This window comes from Myotis lucifugus, unplaced genomic scaffold (genome assembly GCF_000147115.1).
Source record: "Myotis lucifugus unplaced genomic scaffold, Myoluc2.0 scaffold_136, whole genome shotgun sequence".
NCBI classification, from domain to species: Eukaryota; Metazoa; Chordata; class Mammalia; order Chiroptera; family Vespertilionidae; genus Myotis; species Myotis lucifugus.
The window spans coordinates 1,287,994-1,312,246 of NW_005871184.1; the positions used below are offsets into that span (position 1 = coordinate 1,287,994).

The 24,253-nt window shown below is 36.4% G+C and overlaps 1 protein-coding gene across 1 annotated transcript; it reads right to left on the reverse strand.

The window, feature by feature from the left end:
• Positions 1–2,194: 2,194 nt before the first annotated feature.
• On the reverse strand, positions 2,195–23,170 carry AFP (alpha fetoprotein). Its single transcript, XM_014460604.2, has 15 exons — positions 23,042–23,170; positions 22,175–22,226; positions 20,883–21,015; positions 18,900–19,111; positions 17,687–17,819; positions 16,489–16,586; positions 13,178–13,307; positions 10,743–10,957; positions 8,995–9,127; positions 8,350–8,447; positions 7,643–7,781; positions 5,148–5,371; positions 3,919–4,051; positions 2,693–2,747; positions 2,195–2,347 (listed from the first exon to the last, which is right to left on the reverse strand). The coding sequence occupies exons 1-14, from the start codon at positions 23,124–23,126 to the stop codon at positions 2,703–2,705; spliced, it is 1,830 nt and encodes a 609-aa protein (XP_014316090.1). The 5' UTR covers positions 23,127–23,170; the 3' UTR covers positions 2,195–2,347; positions 2,693–2,702.
• Positions 23,171–24,253: the final 1,083 nt, after the last annotated feature.

The window sequence follows — 24,253 nt, forward strand, 5'->3', positions numbered from 1 at the left end:
GATAACAGAAGTGAACAAAACAGACTGAAATTCCTTTCCTCCTGGGGCTTCCACTAGTGGAGGTAGACAGAAAACAAAACAAGTAAAATCTAGTGCATATCTGATGGTGATAAGTGATGTGGGTGATAGTGATAATGGTATAACTTAAAATAGGACACTAAAGGAAGACATTAACATTCAGTAGATGATAATGAGTAGAAGTGTGAGGAGGTGATGGAGTGAGGCCCACAAATATCTGAGGGCAGTTTTCCAAGCAAGAAGAATCACAAAAGCAACACTCTGAGCAGGAAATTAATTGGTGACTTGAAAAACAGCAAGGAGGCCACCGGCCTGAGCAAAGGGACCCAATGGGAAAGGCAAAAAAGAAGAGGGCAGAGAGGGACCACCATGTAGGGACAGTGCACAGACTTTACATTTTTCTCTGAGTGAGATGGGAAGACACTAGTGATTTTTAATTTAAAAAACTGGCATAATGCGTGTGTTACATGCTACTGAATCAGGTCCAAGCCCTGGCGACCCTATGAATGGGTGATTCCACAATGTTCTGTCCTCAACAGCCCTGATCAGCTCCTGCCGATTCATGCTTATGGCTTCTTTTATGGAATCATCCATCTCATATTAGGTGTTTCTCTTTTCCTGATGCCTTCTATTTTTTCCAACGTTACTTTCCCAAGAACCCTGTTTTCTCATGATGTGCTCAAAGTGAGACAGCTTTAGTTTTGTCATTTTTTGCCTCCAGGGATGTTTCTGGTTTAATTTGCTCTAAAACCCACTTGTTTATCTTTTTGGTGGACCAGGGTATCCATAAATCTCTCCTCCAACACCACCTTTCAAGTGAATCAATTTTTTTTTATCATCCCTTTATACTAGCCCAACTTCCGCATCCACAGGTAGTAATTGGGAATTTGAGGATGTGGATGATCTTATCCTTGGTCTGTAATGAAACATATTTACTCTTGATGATCTTTCCTAATTCCTCCACTGTTGTTCCTCTGAGTCTCAATCTTCTCATGAATTTTTGTATCCAGGCATAATGATGTAAAGAATCATTTTAATTAGTATATTGTAACTAGAGCTGGGGCAGGGGGGTGGAGGGGGCAAGGATACTTGAGAGGAGACCAATTAAGAAACTATTGCAATAATCCATGTGTGGTATGCTTGTGGCTTGTATTGTAGGTATTGAGAAAGAGTCAAATTCTAGATCTATTTTGAAGGTAGAGCTAACAAACTTTGCTCATAGATTAAAGGTAGGGGCGAGATGGAAGAGAACCAGAGATGACTCTAAGGCTTGTGGCTTGGGAAAGGAGAAGAATTGACAAGATTGAGGGAAACATAAGTTTGGGATAGAGAAGAGTTCAGTTTGGAATGTGCTAAGTTTGTGTTCTTTCTGCATGGTCACCATGGAGCTGTGAGGAAGGAAGCTGGCACATGAACCTGGAAATTAAGAAAAAAATCCAGGCTGGAGATATAAATGTGTGTTGTAAACACATATTAATGTGTTGGTGTTACTGCACTGTCTAGATGAGATCATCCAGAGAGTGAGTTTTGATTCAGGAAAGGCTGCTCTGAGACACTCCAATACTTAGAGGTCAAAGAGTTGCAGAAATTGCAGTGAAGAAGACTCAGGAGGGGCAGCCATAAGATTGGAGGGAAATGCAAAGCCAAGTAGAAAAATGTTTCAAGGGAAAGGGAATGATCAATTCTGTCAGGTTGTACTGAGAGAACTCAAGTAAGCTAGAGACTGAGCAGTAACTACTGGACTTTACAGCATGAAGGTCATTGGTAACCTTGATTAGATGTTATCTTGAATCTTTATTTGTTTGCCTGACTTGTTTTTTCAAAGAAGTAAAAACTATTTAAAATCTCCAATTTACTATTGCATTGATGTCAATTTGTCCTTGTGTTTCCTTTTTTTCTTTTCTTTATATATTTCCCTGAAACATAGTTTGGCTCATAAATTTTTCCAGTATTTTTATTATCACTGAACTTCCTTCTTAACAAAAAAAATGTATTTTTTTATTTAATGCTTTCAAATTGAATCCTACTTTATCTTGTTGTGATCTCTAAATTAATACCTTTCAGAATTACAACAAAATCAAATGAAGTCCAGAGATGTTGCAACAGAAATGAAAGAAAAATGTAAAGTACTATTTAAAGAAATCATCTTTAGGTTTTCATAAATAAGCAAGTAGGAAAAAGGAGGCATTTGAAGATACTTTATTTTGATGATAAGGAAATCTCACATAAAAGTCTTCATTATTTTATTAATTCAAAAAAAATACTAAAGTCATTTAGAATTAAAAAGTTCACACCAAACCATAAAGACATATTTTGTCTTCTCTTCACCCTGTAATGTGAACAAAAATATATTAAGTATTAATTAAATGAGTAAGTGCAGAAGGTAACTGGTTCTATTATTTGATATCAGAGAAATATTAGATAAATAGGAAGTTCTGATGGCAGACCCTGAGGCCTCTGAATCAACCTCAACAAATTTTGAGTTAGTTGAGTCGCTAATTAACATTTTAGGCATAATTTTGTTTCAGTATCTTTAAAATAAAGATTTTTTTTTATTAAATTGCATTTCTTTGGTAGGAAGAGCATTTAATGGTAGTTGTTAGGCTGTATTTCACTATAGTGTGATATTTGGGGAATAGCAACAGTATTTAGCTTTGTCTGAACGTTTTGTTACCTGAGATCATTTAAACTCCCAAAGCAGCACGAGTTTTTGAAATCAGTTTTGGACCCTGCAAATTAAGAACAAATAAGAATCATTAGATCAGCGGTTCTCAACCTGTGGGTCGCGACCCCTTTGGGGGTCGAACGACCCTTTCACAGGGGTCGCCTAAGACCATTGGAAAACACATATATAATTACATATTGTTTTTGTGATTAATCACTATGCTTTAATTATGTTCAATTTGTAACAATGAAATTGGGGGTCACCACAACATGAGGAACTGTATTAAAGGGTCGTGGCATTAGGAAGGTTGAGAACCACTGCATTAGATAAAGAAATTAGTTACTGTTCTAGTCATACAGTTAATTCCCCACTATCCAAGGGTGATTTCGCAAGTTTATAGATGAACCAAGTTAAAAATAAAGATATACATTTCTGATGTCAACAAGCTGGGACAATGGCAGCCAGAGAGAGAAAAAATCCATTCAGATCAATAGTAGATTTTGTTTTTCCTACACTAATCTCTGTACACACTCAAGCACATTTAATTATATTATCTATTGAAAAGCTCAAGATTTCTAAGTATTATACATCTTTGGAATTTATATTAAAAAATCTAAACTTTTACACTAGGAAATAAACAAAATTGACAAAAAGGCTAAATTATACAATATATTTTTTAAATTTAGTGATGCTATACTTAAATGTTTAATAATATAAACTAAAGACTTACAAAATGTAGCCAGTTACAAATACAGCTAAAATTGCTAAATAATTAGATTAAGATAATTCCTAACTACTACTGTTGATATTCAAAGCTATGCTTCCTAAGGAGTTCAAATATATTTTCTGTAAATATTCCCTCAGGATCCTGTTTGCACATTTCATTTGCTAATAATCCATTTAATATATTTAGCTGAACAGATAAATTTTAGGTCAGAAACTATTTAAATTATCATCAATCAATTATATATTCAATTTATTATTTTATCTACTAGGAAATAAATCAAAATTAGTAATTTTCTTAATATATTTAAAGTCATACTACTTCCTAATATTTGGTGAGAAAACTGTGATTATTTTTTAAATGTCACATAATTCTTCAGTCTATTTCTAGATGAAATTTACATCTCTCTGGTATTATTTTAAAGTTATAGATCAGTGGGGTGTTCTTTTCACTATTCATTGCAGAAAATTCTGTACCAAGTGTTCTGAGTGTGAAAATGAGCTGCACATACCTCTTCTGCAAAGCAGACTTCCTGTTCTTGACCTTGGCAGCACTTTTCCAGTAGGCCAGAGAAATCTGCAATGACAGCTTCAAGTTGTTCCTCTGATATTTGTGGCTTTTGCTTCACAAGATTAATGAGAAACCTATGATTTAAAACAAAACAAAATACGAGAAAAGTCTGTTATGCAATGATATTTTTCTAAAGCCTTCCTCGTAGAGAATATTCAGAGTCTTGGCAACCCTCACCATAAACCCTCTTTCCATCAGCCCGTAACCAGACTTAACTCACTTGTCTAATACTTTCATTAGAAAGACATCTAGAAACATGCCAAGTGTTCCACTGGTCTGCATTTGTGCAGATGATAGAGGAAACATTATTTAATAGTTCCACCACACTTACATGTAGTGAAATACAGTCTATTTCTTAATTATCCAGAATATTGTTTCCGATTCTCTCTTCTCAAAGGCCCAGATTTCCCAACTCCTGCCATTCATAATTATGAGACCCTTACCTGTGCACTAGAAATACTAAATGCCTGCTCTACTCATTGAGCAGTGCTTTCGTGTTGGAATTAATGTTGGATGGAGCAAGAGGAAAGGCCTGCCAGAAGAGATAGCATTCTTACTATACCTTGCAACATGCCCCAGATTTTAACAGAGAAAAAAGGGAAGACCAGGTTTTCCAAAATGAAGGAAGACCATTTACAAAATAGGCGAGTATTAAAATGCATGGGGATTTGGAGACCATGTGTTTCATTGACTTGCATTACCATTACAGAATGCCTCCCACAATTAATTGAAATGTGCACTCCATTTCTAAACACCCACACTTCATGGCTGAATTAAATATAGTTATTCTTTTCAAAGAGTAAATTATGTGAAAAAAGATTCAGTGGTGTTTTGGAATGAAAGTACCCAGACTTATTGTAAAGATATATCCTAATTCCACAAAATAAATTGCCCATTTTCCTCAGTCCCAAAACAACATTACCACAATAGTGCCAGTAGAGACTGCTTTGACAAACAGGGAATTGTCTGCCTTACTGAGTTTTTCCAGCTCTACATCCCAGTGAGGCTGGGAAGTCACTGAGAGAAGACTATTTTGAAAGCCACCTTCAGTGCTTTGGAGCAATACTGTTCTCCTGAGGAGCCCAAGAGTGTTGGGTGTGTAGCATAGAAATATCAACTGCTACTTGGTGTTGTCAGCCTTCTCCATGTTATCAAATAACGATTTCTTACTGTTGCTTCATTGTTTGCAGTGCTACACCCTGAGCTTGGCACAGATCCTTATGGAAGATGAACTTGTCATCAGAGAACGGTGGAGGGACATATGTTTCATCCACCACCAAGCTGCTGAAGCATGGCCTCCTGTTGGCATACGAAGAAGTGCAGCACTGGCCAACAGCAGCGTTTATAGGCGTCTCTCCATGCCTGATGCATAACTGGCCAATAATAACGTCCGCCTAGTTAGGAGAATGGGAAAAGAGAAAGCAAGGGGATTGAGCATTAGCCATAAAATTGATTCAGGTTTCCAGAAAATCATTGCAATAATTTTAATGTATTATAGCTTAATTAATATTATAAGAAAATGTGCTGTCTGTGTAGGATCATGTAGTGCTACATTGTAGATTCTTGTTTACCCATTTATTTGGGATGAGCCTCAGCATTTAGTGACAAATGTTCTAAAGGTGATGTTGAAGATAGTCTCTTCAACTCTATTTTAGTTCTTTGAAAGATGCTTCCAAAGGGGAAAATGTATCTTCCCTGACCTAAGAAATCAATACATGGCTTACATTTTCCTTGTTATGTGGTTGAGATCTCTATTTTACTTTTGGGACCAAAGAATCACCTTCTGAAGATAAGAATAGCACAAACTTAGTCACTGCATGTGTGTGTGTGTGTGTGTGCGTGTGCGTGTGCGTGTGTGTGTAAGGCTTTCCTAATGTGGAATCCTCCTACCTTCCATACTTTGGAGCTATTTTGAAGCACCTACTAATAACTTGTATTAAGGGCCAACATACTTTTTGTGCGCACTATGTCTTAGGCTAGTCCTAATACAAGTGGGTTAGGCACATTACCTCCTGACAGCTGTCTTATGAGGATGGCACGATTTTTATTCTCCAATGCCAGATGAAAAAGCTCAAGCATAGTGAGGGAACTAGCTTCCCCCGTGTGAAATGACTAACAAGTGTTGAAAGTGGGAAAGGACTGTAGTTAGGAGCCCCCCAGAACACACTCTTGAACCATTGCACTATCCTACATTCCTGCATCCACCCAACATATCCTATATAATAAAAGGCTAATATGCAAATAGACTGAACGGCAGAACAACCAGTCACTATGATGTGCGCTGATTACCAAGGGGTGTGTGCAGAACATGGTGGGCTTTAGCTGCAGCAGGATGGTGGAGCAGGTGAGCAGAAATGCCAGACCAAGGTGGGGCATCAGTTGCTGTTATTGGGGCAAGCCTCTGGTGGTTACTGAAAATTCTTTGCTCTCATGTACTGCAGTCTCACCGAGTGCTTGCACCTGCTGCTGACGCCAGAGCTGCCGCTCGCACCCACTGCCAGTGCCAACCCCACTCGCACCCACAGCTGGCGCTGGTCCTGATCACTCGGTGCCATCAGTGGGTACGAGCGGTGGCTGCTGGCCCTAATCGCCCCTGAGGGCTTCTACACCTCCCCCTGCTCCTGAGGGGTGATCAGGGCAGCAGCCACTGTTTACATCCACTGACAGCCCCAGCCCCACTCACATCTACTGCTGGCACCGGCCCCAATCGCTCCACGCCTTCAGCGGGTGCGAGCGGGGTTAGCACCATCAGCAGTGGCAGCGGCGGTGGAAGCGGTGGTGGGAGTGAGGCTGCCAGCAGACAGGGGGACAGGGGCCATGGTGGGAGGGGCTGGGTGGGGGTGCAGAGGACGGGCCGAGACCTGCCCCTGTGCCTACTGCAGCCTCGCAGCCCATAGTTGTTTTCAAGGTACATGAATTTGTGCACTGGGCCCCTAGTGGAATTCAATAAAAAACTAAGATAATGCTTAATCACAAGAAATTCTCCTTTTCCTTCTAGTCTCTGGTGAAAAGTCCCAAGATATGAAGACTAATTGGCAAATCACTCCCCATCATTAAAAAGAGAAAGGGGGAAAAATTTGTAAACAATTTTGGTCATAATTGTGACTTTAAAGAAAAAGATTTTTTAAAAAACCTGTAATCATATGTAGGACACTGGTGACATCAGCCATTTTACTACTGAGAACATGGGACTTACCCTGTTCTGTACCTTACACCCAAAAGAGAACAACTTATTCCTAAAATCACAATACGATTAACTACAAAGGATAAAAGTATAAGTATGGCTAAAAATAACATGACTAATTATAATCCATCAAAAATGAAGCTTTTTTTTCTTTCTTTTCAACATTAAAGTAAATATTTAGTGAACAAAACAAGGAAGTCATGGAGTGAATGATGTGTTGGCCATTCTCTCCTCCCTTTATGTAAAGCTTGCTCAGACATTGTTGAATAAACTGGTTGCATTTCCACCGGCCATTCTAGAACAGGAAGCCTAGCCACATGCTAACTGATCAGAGCTGAGTTCTCACCCCCCTTTCGAGTAAATGAGTAAGTCTACTAAAGTCCCCTCCGCATTGGTTTCTACCATTTCCCCTGCATGGGAATTTGGAGGCCCTTTCAATCAAACAGGGCAGACACCAGATGAGACCAGACAAAACACTCACCGCTCCCTCACCACAGGCCAGTTGTTTCTCCTCACTGAGCCTGCAACAGGTGGCTGCTGCACTTGCCATTTTTCTGGTGTAGGTCATCAGCTCAGGAGGGGTCAGCTGAGGAGCTTTCTTTGTATAAGCAACAAGAAACCTGAAAGACATTCGTCACCAGATCCTGCTGAGTCATTCACGAGTCTTTGGACTTACTTCTTCTCCAAGACCCTCTTTTGGTGTCAGAAGACATGAACTCAGCTCATTTTATCATCCACGTGGTATTTGGACTAACTTTTGAGATTTGATTATTCTAACAACCACCCCTTATACTCCTGTTATACCAACTATCTCAATGGGCAAGCAACCCCTGGGCAGAAGGTGGACTCCTATTCCCAACCTCAGAAGTTTCATTGATTTTAACTTTGATTTTTTGGTGCTTTTACCAAGACAGACTTTGACAGAATAAATAGCTTTACAGCTTGATTTGGGGGAAACCAAAGTGAGTGCCACGGATCAGACTTCACAGGCCATGCATGTTGCTTCTGAGCTAGGGAATGGGGAGGGCTGCCTTCTCCCAGGGGAAATTGGGTGCTCACATTATACTGACTCCCAATCTGAAATAGGAGCTGAAATTAGAGTCAGATGAGAGACTAATGTAGATGTATATTCCCTCACCAGTTCGTAATTTTAAATCACCAAAAATACTGCTTTAAAAAAAAACATACGCATTTTGTAAGTAATATTCTCCTAGTTTCTGGAAGAGGCCACAGCTTCGCTTTGCCAATGCTTGGTTCTCCTGGATATATTTCTCTAATTCTTCTTCCTGAAAATACAAACATTATTTCATACATTTTTTTTCTCTTCCTGGACACACAACTTTGTATGTAAAAATTGACCAATAATATTTTATTCTATGATGATACCAATCTTAGAGAAAGCAATTTTAGAGGGATTTTAAAAAAAATATTAAAGATGGCAAAGTTTGAATTGTGAGAATTAAAGAAAATGGACTTTGAGAAGAGTAAGTTTAAAACTTTGTGAATCACCAAGTTATTTGATGACAGAATTCAATCTTTGGATAAAGGATTGCAGTTGTTTCTATACAAATTCTTGCCTTTCTGGAGCTATTAAAAATGAATATTATTTTTATTCTGTGCATCAAAGAACTTATGGGTAACATTTTTATTTCCAAAGTAAGCCACTAGTTGTTGACAACTAGTTAATAACTACTTAATATCTAGATGACTAATTAATAGATATAACTAGCTAACCATTAGTTAATAACTAAATAATTTCAAACTAACAGCATTTTTAATGGATGATATCAATCCAGTATTTCATATTCTCCCTACAAAACCAGAGCAATTTACCCCTTTATCCTGGCATTCAAGAGGGTTTTGGGACTGGGAACACTTCTCCAACAACTCCTGATATCCTTTAGCAACTCTTAGAATTACTGGGACAGCAAACTTAGTATGTCTTCTTGAATATTCATAAGTAAATCTGAAATATGTGTGAAAAAACATGTCATTAGAATTAAGAGATTAAATTCTTCCTTTGTTATATGGCAAGCAGAAATTAAAATTCAAATAAATAAACCTGGAGATCATATATAATTTAAACTATCTGCATGACAAAACTATTAGCACAAATTATAATACCCCCATTTGTTTTAAAATGCTGTGTTTGGTCTTCTTTTGCAACCTTAATTTTGGCTTTTTAATTGTGGACTTTACATTCATTTATTCAACAAATATTTTTCCAGCGCTGACTCTATGCAAGCATTTCTTTAAGTAGCAAATTTTCAATAATGTATAAGATAAAATACCTGACCTCTCAAAAGCATACATTATAAGGGGCAGAAAAAAATAAACAAGAAATGTGTCATCTAATTTCCAGTGGTGATAAATCAATGAAGAGAAATAAAGGGAGTTAGAAGAGAGAAAAAGAGGTAACACCTAAGTTAAAGTGTGTGGTCAAGAAAACTCCCTCTGGTAGCTCTTTCAGACCAGAAACCTGGGTGAAGGGAGCCACACAAGTATCTGGGGGAAGATCATTCTTGGCTGAGAAAATTTCTACTACAAAGAACCTTTCCAATTGAAGAACTGCTCCAATTATATAAACAACAAGCTGTGGCCATGTATGGATGTGTAAATTTAAAGATAACTCTTGAGTTTACTAATTGCATTCCCAGATTATAGAAATGGGTTATGTTAGTTCTGCTACCAATAAATTGTCAATATGGGTTCTTAAATCTCGGCTTTGTTCTTATTTTGCATAATTTTATTTAGCTGTGCAAACAATGTGTGAATGTCTAATTTTAATGTAAAAATAGAGTAATATCCTCGGGGAATATTAAAGAGAAACAATTGGGCCATTATTTTCATTACTACATTAGAAACAGACTCTTAAATTTAGAAAGAACTTTGGAGATCATTATGTATAATGTCCTAAGAGCTGCACAAATTCCTCCTCTAATAGTGTCCATAGATATACACTGTACAATAAAGGAAAATGCATAGACTGCTTGTTCCCTTAAGGCAAACAGAATGAGAATATGCCCCATCAATTATAACAAATTACTAGACTGCAAATGTCTCTAAAAACCTTTCTATTTTCTTACAAAAATAAAACATGAATTCAATAAATAGCAAATAAACTGTCCCAATAAAAGTCCTTTTATCTAGCATTAACTATTGCATTACATTGGCGGGGGGCGTAAAATATGCACAGTGAAAAAGCACATTCTGAATCATGAGCCCTTTTTAAAAAAAAATATTCACATCTTATGTGGAAGTTCAAAGGTGATCTTCCTATGAGTAATCCATACAGGGATGACAATGCTTCAGATTCCAGAGAAATTCATACAAAATAAAATACAGCCTAAAAAGCAAGCATTTAATAATAGTAATGGCGAAAGTCCCATCAATATAAGATAGATTTCATTCCTTATTCCTTAGTTATCTGCTCAGATATATATTTTGGCTAAGGACATTCTAGCATTATTCTCACATACCAAGCTAAAAATTCATGGCCTTCACTCCCCATTTCAACAACACAAAGCTGTCAGCTACATAATCTTTACTTGTGTGAATGTACATTGATAGAGTGTGTTTACCTTGCCATAAAGAGGTCTTTTTCCCTTGAAGAAAATTGGTTGAAATCTCTCTCTCCTAAAAACCTATTTAGAGTTGGAGATAAACCTTCAGGTTTGTCATCATTTTCTGCATGAATTATGCATTGACCAAGTTCAAGTGTGGGCAATTTGCAGCATTCTGCTATTTTGCTTGACAGGGTATCTTGTTGAGAACATATGTAGAACATAATTTTTTCCTGTGATAGGAAAAATAAAGTATACATTTTAAGGTTTAATGCATAACCTCAGGGCCAGTTTCAGGGAGGGAGGGAGGAAGGAAGGAAGGAAGGAAGGAAGGAAGGAAGGAAGGAAGGAAGGAAGGAAGGAAAAGAGGAAAGAAAGGATAATAAAAGTAAGGAAAGAAGAAGACATTTTACCTTGTTTCCTATTTTAGTGCTTTCTCCCAATGTTGCCTTTCCTCACTCCTTTCTGCCCGTTTATTCAATTTTTTTGATAGTGGTCCCCTAAAACCTACTCATTTATTTTAATGTGAATCTTTTAAAAACAAAATATAAATGTACTCCTCAAACCAAATGAAGTGCACATTTATGTATATCTTTCTATTAATGGTGAAATTTGCTGCTAAATACATTTGCTGTTGATATAACATGGAGAGCAAACATTCTGCTCTATCTTTAACAAAACAATCTGCAGTGACCCATAATGACCTCCAGAGGGCAGTATATCAATAATGAAATAGTTCACCTAAGTGGCCAGAAAGCAATAGAATGTACACATTCACCTGACAGGACTGAACTTTCTGTGCATTCTCAGAAGGGACGATTAGAACCCATTATTCAGTCAGTAAAATCCAAATTACATGCCATACTGAACTTAATGTTTCCACTTAAAAAAAAAGTGATTATGAGTTCCAAAAAATTTAAAAACTAATTTTTAAATGACTATACAAAGTAATAAAATTGTCAATTAAAACTGACCTCAAAGAAAGACAAAATTGTTCTCATTTACTGTCCCTTATCTGCATGTAAATACTTCTAAAAGGAAAAGTCAATAAAATAAGAAAATCTGTCTTGGTGGCAGCCCCCTCTCAGTTCACCTTCCCCCACTCCTTACACCAGGGTCTCTGCCTGTGCTCAAAGACTGTTACTCTCCCTGCAGTTGTGACTCCTTGCTGACTTCCAAGACTAGCTCAGCCAAATCGCCAGTGAAATGAACATTTTACCCTCACTTTCCACCTTCTGGAAACCATGTTTAAGCCCCCTTGGAAAAGAAGGTATATCATAGGGACCAGAGAGGGAGTGATTTGGAAATAGACAGGCCTCTCATACAATATCTAGGAAGCCTAGGGTTGGCCAAAATAGACCAATGCCACACTGCTCAAATTGTGACTGATATGGCATTCTCCACGGATTCTGTTGTTGGGGTGGTTTGGTCTTGGTTTTTAATTTTCCTAGAACCCTTCATTTGCACCTCTCTTTGGAATGGCTATAGCTTTACCTTATAGAATAGTTTCTGTGTTACTTGTTGTACTCATATGCTAACTATATCCTATATAATAAAAGGGAAATATGCAAATTGACTCTAACGGTGGAACGACTGGTCGCCATGATGCGCACTGACCACCAGGGGGCAGATGCTCAACACAGGAGCTGCCCCCTGGTGGTCAGTGTGCTTCCACAGGGGGAGCCAGAAGCCAACTCATGGCTGGTCAGCACAGCGGTGGCGGCGAGAGCCTCTCCTACCTCTGCAGCAGCACTAAGGATGTCTGACTAATGGCTTAGGCCCACTCCCCAGTCGCATATCCCCTGGGGGGTCCCAGACTGCGAGAGGGTGCAGACTGGGCTGAGGGATCCCCTGCCCCCCACCACAGTGCATGAATTTTTGTGCACCGGGCCTCTAGTTAATATATAATAGAGTGTCTCCCAGGTGCCAGGCATTGTGCTGGCAGCCTATGGAGATAACAATAAACAAAAGACAATGCCCACCCCTAGGAGGTCATCTGTCTTAGCTCTCCTATCAGCCTATAAATGCCTTGAGGTCAGCATGTGCATTGATGACAAATGTCCTTTGCAGTGGCTATTGCATAGGAATTATTTAATATGTCTTTGTCAAATGAAAAAAACAAATGGTTGAAAACCAAATACATTAAAAGTAAAGAGTCTGCCCCCCCCTCCCCAAATCTGATGTGGAGGCCTTCTGAGATGGTTCCATCTCCTTCAGGAGTAAGAATGAATGGGTGGTGAACTCACAAGAGGAGAACATCCCTTAAGTGAAAGGCAGGATCAACAAAAGACCTTTGCTTCACTAGCACCAAGTGTAACTTCACTGAGTCTAGCTACCATCGCCTGTGACCAGCTCAAGTCAGACAGCCTTCTCCCATTTAGAATGAGAGCAAAAAGAAAGAAAAGGGAGTGGAAATATGTCTTTTTTTTTTTTTAGGAAGCAAGACTCCTCACCGCATCCTGCAGACACTCCAGCACGTTTCCCCTGCAGCATTCCTCGTGTGTGTGAGCCACATCTAGGACCAGTTTATGAATTTCAGTAAAATTAGTTTGGGGGAACTTTTGACTCAATTTTGTAATGGTTCTAAAGAGAGAGAGAAAAAGAATTTGAAATAAATCTTGGTTATTTATCAAAATTAAATAACATTTATCAAGTGGAAATATAATTTCATTTCCAAAGACAAAGAACTGAAATGTCCTTGTTATTTCAAGAGGGACAGAAAAGTGTGACAAGTCTTGTTGGTTGCAGCAGTTTCTCAAGGGAGTGGCTCTGTAATTATGCCCTGGTCCCACAAAGGGTTTAGAAGTGACTTGTCTTTACCTAAAACGCTTCCTGGGAATTGCGATGAAACCTATCTTTTTGCTGTTCATCCTTGATGCTGAGCACTTAGGAACAGTGTAGTGAGTGGGATGAAAAAAATAAAAAAGGATAAACAAGTAAGAAATGGAAAATGCCATGATTATGACAATCAGTTTTTACTTGGGAGGAAAAAATAATAATTCTGAGAATACAGGTAGGGGTCTGTATGTGTAAATAAATAAAATGGAACAAGAAAATGGAGAAGAATAAGCATTCAGATGTGTCATCATACCAAGACATGTAGTGTGGCCCAAAAGGGAGGTGAGACATAACAATATTTTTCCTCCTGCATTTCATTAAATTTAAGAGATAACTAGGTGGAACCCCTACTCCCTAGAGCAGCTGGTGATGCTACTACTGATGAAGATAATTTTTCTTCATAAATTCACAACATTTAAGTTTAATCACTATGAGTATCAAATAATAAAGTCATTATAAAAATATGTAATTTATAGTTATTACTAAGATAAATTTAAGTAAACCAGTTAATGAATCAATCTTTAAATTTCTAATAGAATGAGAGGGTAAAATGTAAATTTGACCTCTCCCAAGAAAAAATTTCAGTCAATCTTGGACCTAACTCCATGACTAAACACTTTAATCTAGGCTTCTATTGTGTGCAATATTCTCAAATGTGTAATTTATAAGCAAATAAGAAAAAATATATAATGTGAATGCATATAATTAATACTTTTTGATTAGCAGCTCAGATGTTTCCTATACTAGAAATATTTCATCATAAAATTTAAAGAATATTTTAACCAGTGTGTAATTTAAAAACTTTTAGCAGTTGTATTGAAAAGTAAAATAAAACAGGTTAAATTCACTTTAATAATATATTTTAACACCACACATCAAAAATATTATTTTAATACAGAGAACAGGTTGATGGTTGCCAGAGGGGAGGAGGTGTTGGGGGATGGGATAAAAAAGATGAAGGGATTAAGAAGTACAAATTAATAGTTACAACATAGTTACATGGACATGAAGTACAGCATAAAGATTATAGGCAATAATATTGTATTAACTATCTATGGTGCCAGGTGGGTACTGGAAATAGCCAGGGAATCACTTTGTAAAATATATGATTGTCTAACCACTATGCTGTACACCTGAAACTAATACAAAATAATATTGAATGTAAAGGTTTTAAAATATACATTATCTTAATGTGTAATCAACATTAAAACCTACTAACGATACATTGTACATCCTCTTCTTCATACCAAGCCTTTGGAATCTGGTGTATGTTTTACACTTAGAGCCAGTTTCCCATTCTCACTAGTGACCTTTCAAATGCTCAGTAGCCTCCTGTAGCTGCCATATTTGATAGCAAGCTCTAAACCATTGGTAGTTCTGATCTTTATATCTGACTTCAAGGTCTCATTGTCAGAATATAGAAAATTAAAGATCACTGACATAGTAGACAAATAGGTATAATTAAATAAAATAAATCATGACAGGACATAGAAAACTGGCTTCTGATGTTCAGCAGTATGCTCTTGGATAAAGTGCTTTAATTCCTGTGGCCTTCAAGTTACTCATGTGTAAAATGAAGAGGTTGGACTAGATGATTTAACTGGATTTATATTATATTCCTCTTCATTGTAGCAACAAAGATAAAAGAAATGAAATAGAAGTAGGATGGGTGGGTGAAAAGATTAGATAGATGATAGATGATAGATGGATAGATAGATAGATAGATAGATAGATAGATAGATAGATAGTAAATAGAATATCCTATATAATAAAAGCTTAATATGCTAAGTGGCCAGTCGTCTGGTCGCCCATTCAACCAATTAAAGCATCATATGCTAATGATATGCTAAGGCCACTCAACCACTTGCTATGACATACACTGACCACCAGGGAGCAGACAGTTGACCAGCTGCTATGACGTGCACTGACTACCAGGGGGCAGAAGCTCCGACCGGTAGGTTAGCTTGCTGCTGTTGTCTGGCCAATCAGGACTGAGTGAGATGGGCCGGACACAACCCTGGAGCCCTGTCACAGTCCCTCCCTGGCTGGCCAACTTCCACGTCTCTCCCCGGCCCTCATCGTGTGCTGGTGGGGTCCCTCGGCCTGGCCTATGCCCTATCACACTCTGGGACCCCTTGGGGGATGTCGGAGAGCCGGTTTCAACCCAATCCCGCAGGCCAGGTGAGGGTGCACGAATTCGTGCACCAAACCTCTAGTAGATAGATAAAGATAGATAGATATAATAGACTGATAGACAGATAAAGACAATTTAAAAAGGGAGAAGGCAAATATGGTAAGTATAAGAGTTAATATGGCCAATTGAAAAATTCCAAATTTACCTTTGAGCTTTTTAGCAGCTAAGACAAGAACACAAACTTCAGTGAGTAACATTGCTTTCATCAGCTAGAATACACCCTAGTTCTTCACACATGATAATTCGTTTTTCTCCTGTGATTAGATTCTAATATTATTGACTCAAGTGAATGTTTTCATGGGAAGCAGCAATTGACATAATGGAATTTAAAGCAGACTAGGAAGCAAAATTAATATAAAAAACTTGTACTTAAGCCAACAATATTAAATGACACATCAGTGAAGACTAATCTATTTTGAAGAAAATCTAGAAAAACAGCCTATGAGGTATAATTTGATTACAGCCCAGGAATGTAAGAGTATCTAGAATAGATCAGCAGTATAAGTCTTAGATGCCCTCTTTAAGTATTTTCTCATCTAGATTAATAAATGTGAAACAGCAAATTGATCTATTAGCTTCCTTCCAATCCTAAGATTTTGTGCTTCTTAATCACATGAGCTCTCATCAAAAGAAACTGCTCACTACAACAGTGACAAAGAGAAAATGAACTTAAATTACAAAATGGTAGTTCTGCAGACCTCACCTTGTTCGCTAGACAGAACTTTAACTTACATGGCTCCGAAGGTTCGGGGTCCAAAATTTCTCATTACCGCACATACATGTTGATTTAACAAGCTGCTTTCTCTTAATTCTTTTGTAATTGATGCTGCCTAAAAATTCAAAGAAACAAAGCATCAAGAAAGCATGTATTTTCTATTACAGCCTCTAATAATTTCCAAAACAACAGATATAGGTAAACTGTGAAATTCTTTAAAATAAATTTTTCACTAAAAATTATAAATACAGTACATTTTTGTAGAACTGTATTCATTTATTCATAATTTTAATTTTGTTTATGTGCATCTATGCCACATAGATTTTTTAAAAATACCTTAAAATAAAAATCTTATGACTTTCATATTTGGGATAATGAATAAACAACTGTAATACAGATTGAAACCTGATAATTTATTAAATGTCTGCTCAGTCACAAAAAAAATAAGATTGTATCACAGCCTGACATTCTGGAAATAGTCCTCATTCTTTGCAAATTTTTGTTGTAGGGCTTCTGGTGGCAAGTAATTAATTGTGGGTATTATTCTAGCTCTCTAAACTGAAGAAAGCTATTTGCTTCTCTCAACCTAAGTTGTCTTGATTGTTAAATAACAATCACAACATGAGTTTGAACTGTGCAGGTCCACTTAAATGTGGATTTTGTCAATAAAGACCCGTACTATTTGTTATCTGTGGTTAGGAGTCCATGAATGTGGCGTGCTGATGGTATGCATTGATCTATGCCATTTTACATAAGGAACGCCTAACCCTTACATTGGTCAAGGGTCAACTGGGTCAACTGCACTTACACCTCAAATTTGTTCTAAGGATTAAAAGAAATAATGAATGTAAAGCATTTATCATAGTTTTCTTTTCACTATTTTGTCTCTTCTTCTGTTCCTCTACTCCTATTCTATCCTCTTTTACTTTTTTCTTTTACCTCTCTTTAATTTATCATCTCTACATTTGTCTTTCTTTATTCCCACCAGACTTACTTCTTTAATAATAAAATAATTTTGGCTGGATGAAAGAATAAGTGAATGAATAAAAACAAAGCAAATTCAGGTTTTATAGCCCAAAGAGTATCAGACGGCTAAAATATGTTCTATTCTGAAAATGATATTCTATACAGAGCATATTTCCATTTTTAACTTTGGTTTTAATGAGTCATAGCCAGATGAAAGTATTGGTTCAGATATTCACACAAATATAATACCTGTGTTTGGAAGCATTCTATTGCATTTTCAGCTTTGCAACAAAGTGGAATGATTTTGTCATAATGAGCAGCCAAAGAAAGAAGTATAGGTGCATACAGGAAGGGATGCCTCCTTGCTATCTCATAGATGTATCTGTGAAATGAAAGAGAACTGTAAGATTTACAAGCACATAAAATAAGGCCACTACTGCTTGGAAGTGGACTCTGGAATATGTTTAAAAATACAGAAAACCATCATACTTTTTGTCCATGTGCTATGAAAAATTTTTCTCACTAAAAATCCCCGGGGGAAAAAATTGGACAACAGATACAATATTCTAATATGAGAACAAAATGGGCAGAGATGCTGACTATACTTCTTATTAAGGTGTCCTTTTCAGCAAGTCTACTCAAGGGGCAGCAAGGCCAGACAACCACCAAGTAAAACAGAATGGTAGATTTGTTTTTGCTCATCAGTGCAGAATTGAATTATCTATCTTGTCAGTCTCCAGAGCAGATTTATTCTAAGGGCAGTCAACCCTAGTTTTCTGGTTTAGGTAGCAACATAGGAGATACCAGTGATTACGGGTTAGATACAGGCTTTCCTAACAGAGAACCTGGGTTCAAACCCCAGCTTGGGGATATACTAGCAATGTGCCCTCACCCAATTTCTTTAATCTTCTACATTTCAATCTCCTCATCTGCAAAATGGAAAGAGAAAGGAAAATGAAGAGAAAAAAGGACAAAGAGACATCACGGGCTGCTGTGAGCATAAATCTGATCATATGCGGCAAGAACACATGTTCTGGTAACATTTGTGCACAACAAATGTTAGCCATATTTGTGTATCTTATATATTCCTGGATCACATTTTTTTATTTAAAGGAAATTTGTTCAAAACACCAAATATTTGACTCGGAAGAAGTCCTTTTGTGAGGTACTAATACATCCTTGGGCAAACTAAAATGGAGAGAGTAGAAGGGAAAAGCCAAGATGTATCCCAAGAGGCCACAGGAGCACTGGAGGGTCTGCTGTGTGGCCCCTGCTGCATCCCTCTGGCATGCGGTGGAAAGAAAGGAACACTGAAAGCTGCTCACCTAACTTCCCAGTGCAGGACCCAGTACTTCTACTTCTCCGTGTTTTAGAGTACAACTGTAATTTGCAGAAATTTTAGATTCTGCTTGGGACTGCTCCCTTTCTGGGGTTTTCATCTACCTCTGCATTGGATCCTTACCGGTTCATGAACGCCTCCCTGTTTTCTTTATATTCTTTACAACCCGTGACAGGTTCTGGAAGCTGGAAAGGAGGGATGGATGCTGGAGAGGCCTTTTTATGTGCGAGAAAACAGTTATGTCTTTCTTCTTCATGTTGGCTGCAGCAGTCTGAAAGTCCATACTTTTCAGAAATTTCCTTCTCATGGCAAATTTCTTCCAGAAAGGCAGAGAGCTAGAAGAAAGATTTCTTTTTAATAAAAGACAACTGACTTTACTTTTAAAATCTGGAAAACACATTAAAATTTTTCCAATATCCAAAATCAGGACTATAGATTAAGGAAATAATTCCCCATGCAAATTCCAACATATGTAGTTTTTTGTGTTTATTTTTTCTATCACCATTTATCCCCTCTTCCACCTCTAACCACTCCCTTCTCCCCCGCAATCACCACACTGGATATTATTTTTAGGCCAAAAAAAAAATCTGAAATGGAACAAAAATAACTTCGAACATTTTCATGGAGCATAATTACAGATTTACCCAAAATATTTTAAAATGTACATTTTAAGTATTTAAAATCCTTTTGTGTTGCCTTTACTTTACCAGGGTCAGATGATGTCACCAATATTCTGAAGAATGACACTGAGGAATCCTGTGTTTCATTCATTTCAGGGAACTTTTAATTTAGCTTTCAGAGCTGCTAACATTTAGAGAATTTGGGATATCTTAAGTATGTCTTCCAGTACCTAACCTACATAAAAATCATGCCTTTAACTTTATTAAGATAAATCACCAATCTGTGAAATTACGCTGAATCTCTCCTCTGAGATAGTTGCAATATGAAATGTATGATGTTGAATTTACACACATCCTTAAAAGATTATCAGGACAAGCCAGAAATAGAGATGCAAAACAGGGGTCTTTATTAAATCATCAAATTCATATTAAAAAGTGCTTTATATCTTTAAAAGGGCATCTCCTCTAAATATTCCAAGCGCATTGTCTTCTGGTCACTTCACCAACCCACCATGACAGAGGATTCTCTGGGCATTTTGCTCCATAATTAGGGTTGCTCTAATCACTATCAAGTTCTTTTCTATATTGAAATAAAGTAACAATAACTATTATTTATTGATCTTCCACGTTAGAATGTCCTTATACTAGAAAGAGCATTCATTATTTACCTGAAATTCAAATGTAAGTGGGCTTCAAGTTTTGTTATTGCTGTTTGTAGGTAACCCTATGAGCTGTGCATCTCGCATTCACTACAGTGCAGGGTACAGTGTAGTGAAGCTTCCAGGGGTATCAGTGCTGCAGCCACATGGCCTAGTTGAAATCCTGGTTGGATCTGGGCTCCCTTAAGCAAGTTACTGCACCGCTCTATCACCGGCTTCCTCAACTGGAAGACTAGCATCTATCCTTTGGATTATCATAAAGATTTAATCAATTTATATTTGCAAGCAAAGCTGATATTCTGCCAATAAGCTCCAGCCAGGGTCTCTTGGCTCACTGGACAGCCATTTAGATTCATCAGTGCTATGTTCTATGTCATAAAATATTTTGATTATCAATATGTATGTAACTCTGTGCTTAATAAAAATTAATTATATTACTAATATTATATCAATTTCCATGATAATCCTGAAATGGAAGCTATTAATATTCTTTATTTTATAGATAAGAAAACTAAAGGGTAAAGAAGTTAAGAAATATGCCTATGGTCACCCAGATACTCTTATTTCAGAACATTAGTTCCTAACCAGGCTTATATTATCTCTTTACAATAGTCACTCATTGTTTTCTCTTCTACCCTCTTTAGCAATTCAGAATTAATCTAATGCCTCTTTCACACAATAATTCTTCAAATATTTAAATGTGTTTTTTATGCTATCCCTGTATCTTCTCTTCTGCATGTTAAATTTGGGTCAAATTTAATTTGGTCAAATTATTATTATTATTATTGCTGCTGTTGCTATTATTATTATTATTATTATTCACTCACCTGGTTTTCTAGACACCCTGCAGGTTGTTCACTGCCAGTGGGTTTCCCAATTACAGGCAATACATCTTTTACCATTTTGTTTACTTCCTGATAAGTGGCTTCTTGAACAAACTGGGCAAAAAATATGGTAGCTCTGAAACAAAAATACACATGAATGCTTAAGAAGCACATTATATCAAGCTTTTTCTCTCAAGTTCAGTTTTTACTTGTTTTTGTTTCTCTTATGTTATGACCTATTTAGGGGGTAACCTTTGTTAAACATTCATGTGAAATTAAGTTCTAGCCATCCAGGAAAAATATAATCATTCTTCTTGTCCTCATTCCCCATAAATATACACATATCTGTTAAAATCAAAATAAGTGAGTTTTCTATAAGAGTAGTTCCTCCTTTTTGCAATGCAACTGTAATCATGGGTATCTATATTCTTCATAGTTTCTTTTAAAGTTAAGCAAAGAATTGGTCATCAGATGTCTGCCTGTCTACTCCCAGCATGATCAAGGTCTGATGCAAGACTGAAGTGCTCGTGGGTTGACCCAGAGTGTTGCATTAGCAGGTCTCTGTGTGCAAACAGTAGTAGTAACACATTTCTTTAAAATCCTTATTAGATACTTCAGAAGTGTGGTACACAAAGATAGCATTCAAAAGAACATCACACCCTTTTTAAAATAACAGAAAATCTAATATTTTATCTCTTCTTTTTTATTACTAGGATTTAAATAGTATTCAGAATAGAGAATATTGCAATATCATTTTATTGGTATTGATGAGAAAAATTCCTGAATTCTTTTTGGTTGCCACTGATCAGATACTAATCTTCAGTTTCTAAAATCTGATTTGATTTGTCCCATGAGATTACAAGAAATCTAGAAGTTGACATCTAAGATGTAGGCCAACGCTCAACCTCTTCAGTATCAACCTGATATTAAATATAAATAACTTTTCTTGACATTGACCAATATGCTTTTATTTTATATATATATTGATATATATATTGATTTCAGAGACGGAGAGAGAGATAGAAACATCAATGATTAGAGAAAATTATTAATTGGCTGCCTCCTGCACACCCCCACTGGGGATCAAGCCCGCAACCTGGGCATATGCCCTGACCAGGAATCGAACCGGTGACCTCTTGGTTCCTGGGTCGATGCTCAACCGCTGAGCTACACCAGGCTGGGCTATGCTTTTATATTTTAAAAAAATCATAGGACTACCCAATTTTATTTAATTACTTAACTAAAATTATCATTGCTTTGCACGTTTAAAGTGGATCTACACAAGCAAAACTTACAGATCAGCTAAATTCACCTCTGCAGAGCATTGGGAAGAATCCAGTATGGAAGCTGGAAAGCAAAATAAACTTCATGAAAAATGGTGCTTTCATTTGCAACCAGAAAAGTAATCATTATCACATGTAAATGTTTGTATTTAAGTTAAAGGTAAACAATTTTAGAAATAAGAAGACATTAAGGATCATCTATCCAAACATCTTAATTTTGTACTTAAGAAAACTAAGAAACAAAGTTAAGAATAATTTATAGTAGACTTGACACTAAAAATCCATATTTTATATCTTCTAATTGTTTGTTTCTCCCCTGTACTGTGATGCTCTAACAGGCTTGGAAATAAAGTGATTATAATTATTAATTTTCACCATCCTTTTGAACATATTTACACCATAGTTTGCTTGCCCATTTTTATCCCAGTCACATTGTTTCTTCTTCAGTTAAATAACCCATTTTTCTCTAAAATAAAGAATAAAGGTGTTACTTATATTACTTATTTTACCAGTCTGAGGGGGTTTTGCATGTAATGGAACCAGGATTGTGGTCTGATATATATATATATATATATATATATATATATATATATATATATATATATAAAAAGTAAATAGGTACATCAATTGAATAAAAACTGTACAAAAATGAATTCACCATGAAGAATACAAAGCATTCACAGATATTAAGCACTGCCATAATTTTGTAAACCTCTTGTAAAGTTACAAATTTATCATGCTTTTAATAATACTCACCAATTAAATATTTCCCCTGTGTAGAACAGTAAGGGTGATGAATAAATTAAGACAAATGAATAAATTCAAATTTAAGAATTTTAATATAGAGAAAAGACATAAAAGTAAAACAAAATATCTTACCTATTCCATATGCATTGTTATGCGTTGTTCTGGATTCAGTAGTATTTAGTAGGAAAATTAAAAGAATTGATACCACCCACTTCATGGTTATTAGTTATTTCGTTGTTGGCAAAGGTCAGGCAAGAATATTGAAAATCATGCTGAAATTCTTTTATACCCTTCTCAAGCAATGCCTGTTAACTAGTAATCTTTTATTGGTGTATCTGTTACTTTATTTCCTTAGGTTGAAATGGACCACTTGCCAATAATTAACAGCACAGGGATTATTTGTATTTAATGTTCAAGGACACAGGCCTCTTTTGGGTGGAAAAAGAAAAAAGCAACTTGAAAATTCATTCCATGTTGAAAATATAACAAATATTCTTTTCAAACTACATAATATTCAAAGAGATTATTCTTCCCTAAATTGTACAATAATTACTTCCTTTCAAATTAAAAAATGAATGAAACTATAAAGAAAAGAAACCAAACTTTGTATAAAATTCAACTAAATCCATCAATTCATTAAAAAATATTAATTGAATGTCTATCACATGCCATGCTCTGGACACAATGACCAACTCAGGCTTTCTCTGAAGAACCATTGATTAATTATTATGTTGCTGTTTAGCTCAAAATTCCATTTCACCTGATTCATATGCCAATAAGGTCCATTTTTAAAGTATTTGGCATACTGTGTATGGCTTGACATAGAAAGCTTAGAGAGCAAACCCTCGCAAACCAAGTCCTATCATCATCTTATTTGTTACAAAATAATTTTGTATGTGTGTCAAACTTTGAAGTGGGTTCACTTAGCAACTCAAGATAATTATGTTAGTACTCAATAAAGTGCACTTACAAATGCCACCTGATTCTAAGAGTTCATCTCATATCTTCCTTGTCTATGAGGGCTGCACATTAAAATCACTAGAGTAACTTCTAAAATTATCAGTGCCTAGACTGTACCCCAGACAAATTAAATCAGAATCTTTTGGAGTTGGGACCCACACAATAGTTTTTTCTAAAGCTTCACAGATGATTCGCTATTCTACAGTTAATATTTAAAAATCAAATCAGCTCTGGTAGGAAATAAGTAGGATACATTCATAAGGTGGAATAATATGCAGCCTAAAATAATTTTGTGAAATAATATTTGATGATATGGAAATATGCTGAAGGCTGGACAATCCAGTCTCATCATTCATCAAAAGATTTGAGGGGACATATGTAAAA

Coding starts and splice junctions, on each gene's coding strand:
- AFP (XM_014460604.2), bottom strand. CDS start 23,126: ATGAAGTGGGTGGTATCAATTCTTTTAATTTTCCTACTAAATACTACT. Junction 9,128..10,742: donor AAAGACCTCTTTATGGCAAG/GTAAACACACTC, acceptor CACATATTTCAG/ATTTACTTATGAATATTCAA. Junction 5,372..7,642: donor TGGCCTGTGGTGAGGGAGCG/GTGAGTGTTTTG, acceptor TCTCCTAACTAG/GCGGACGTTATTATTGGCCA.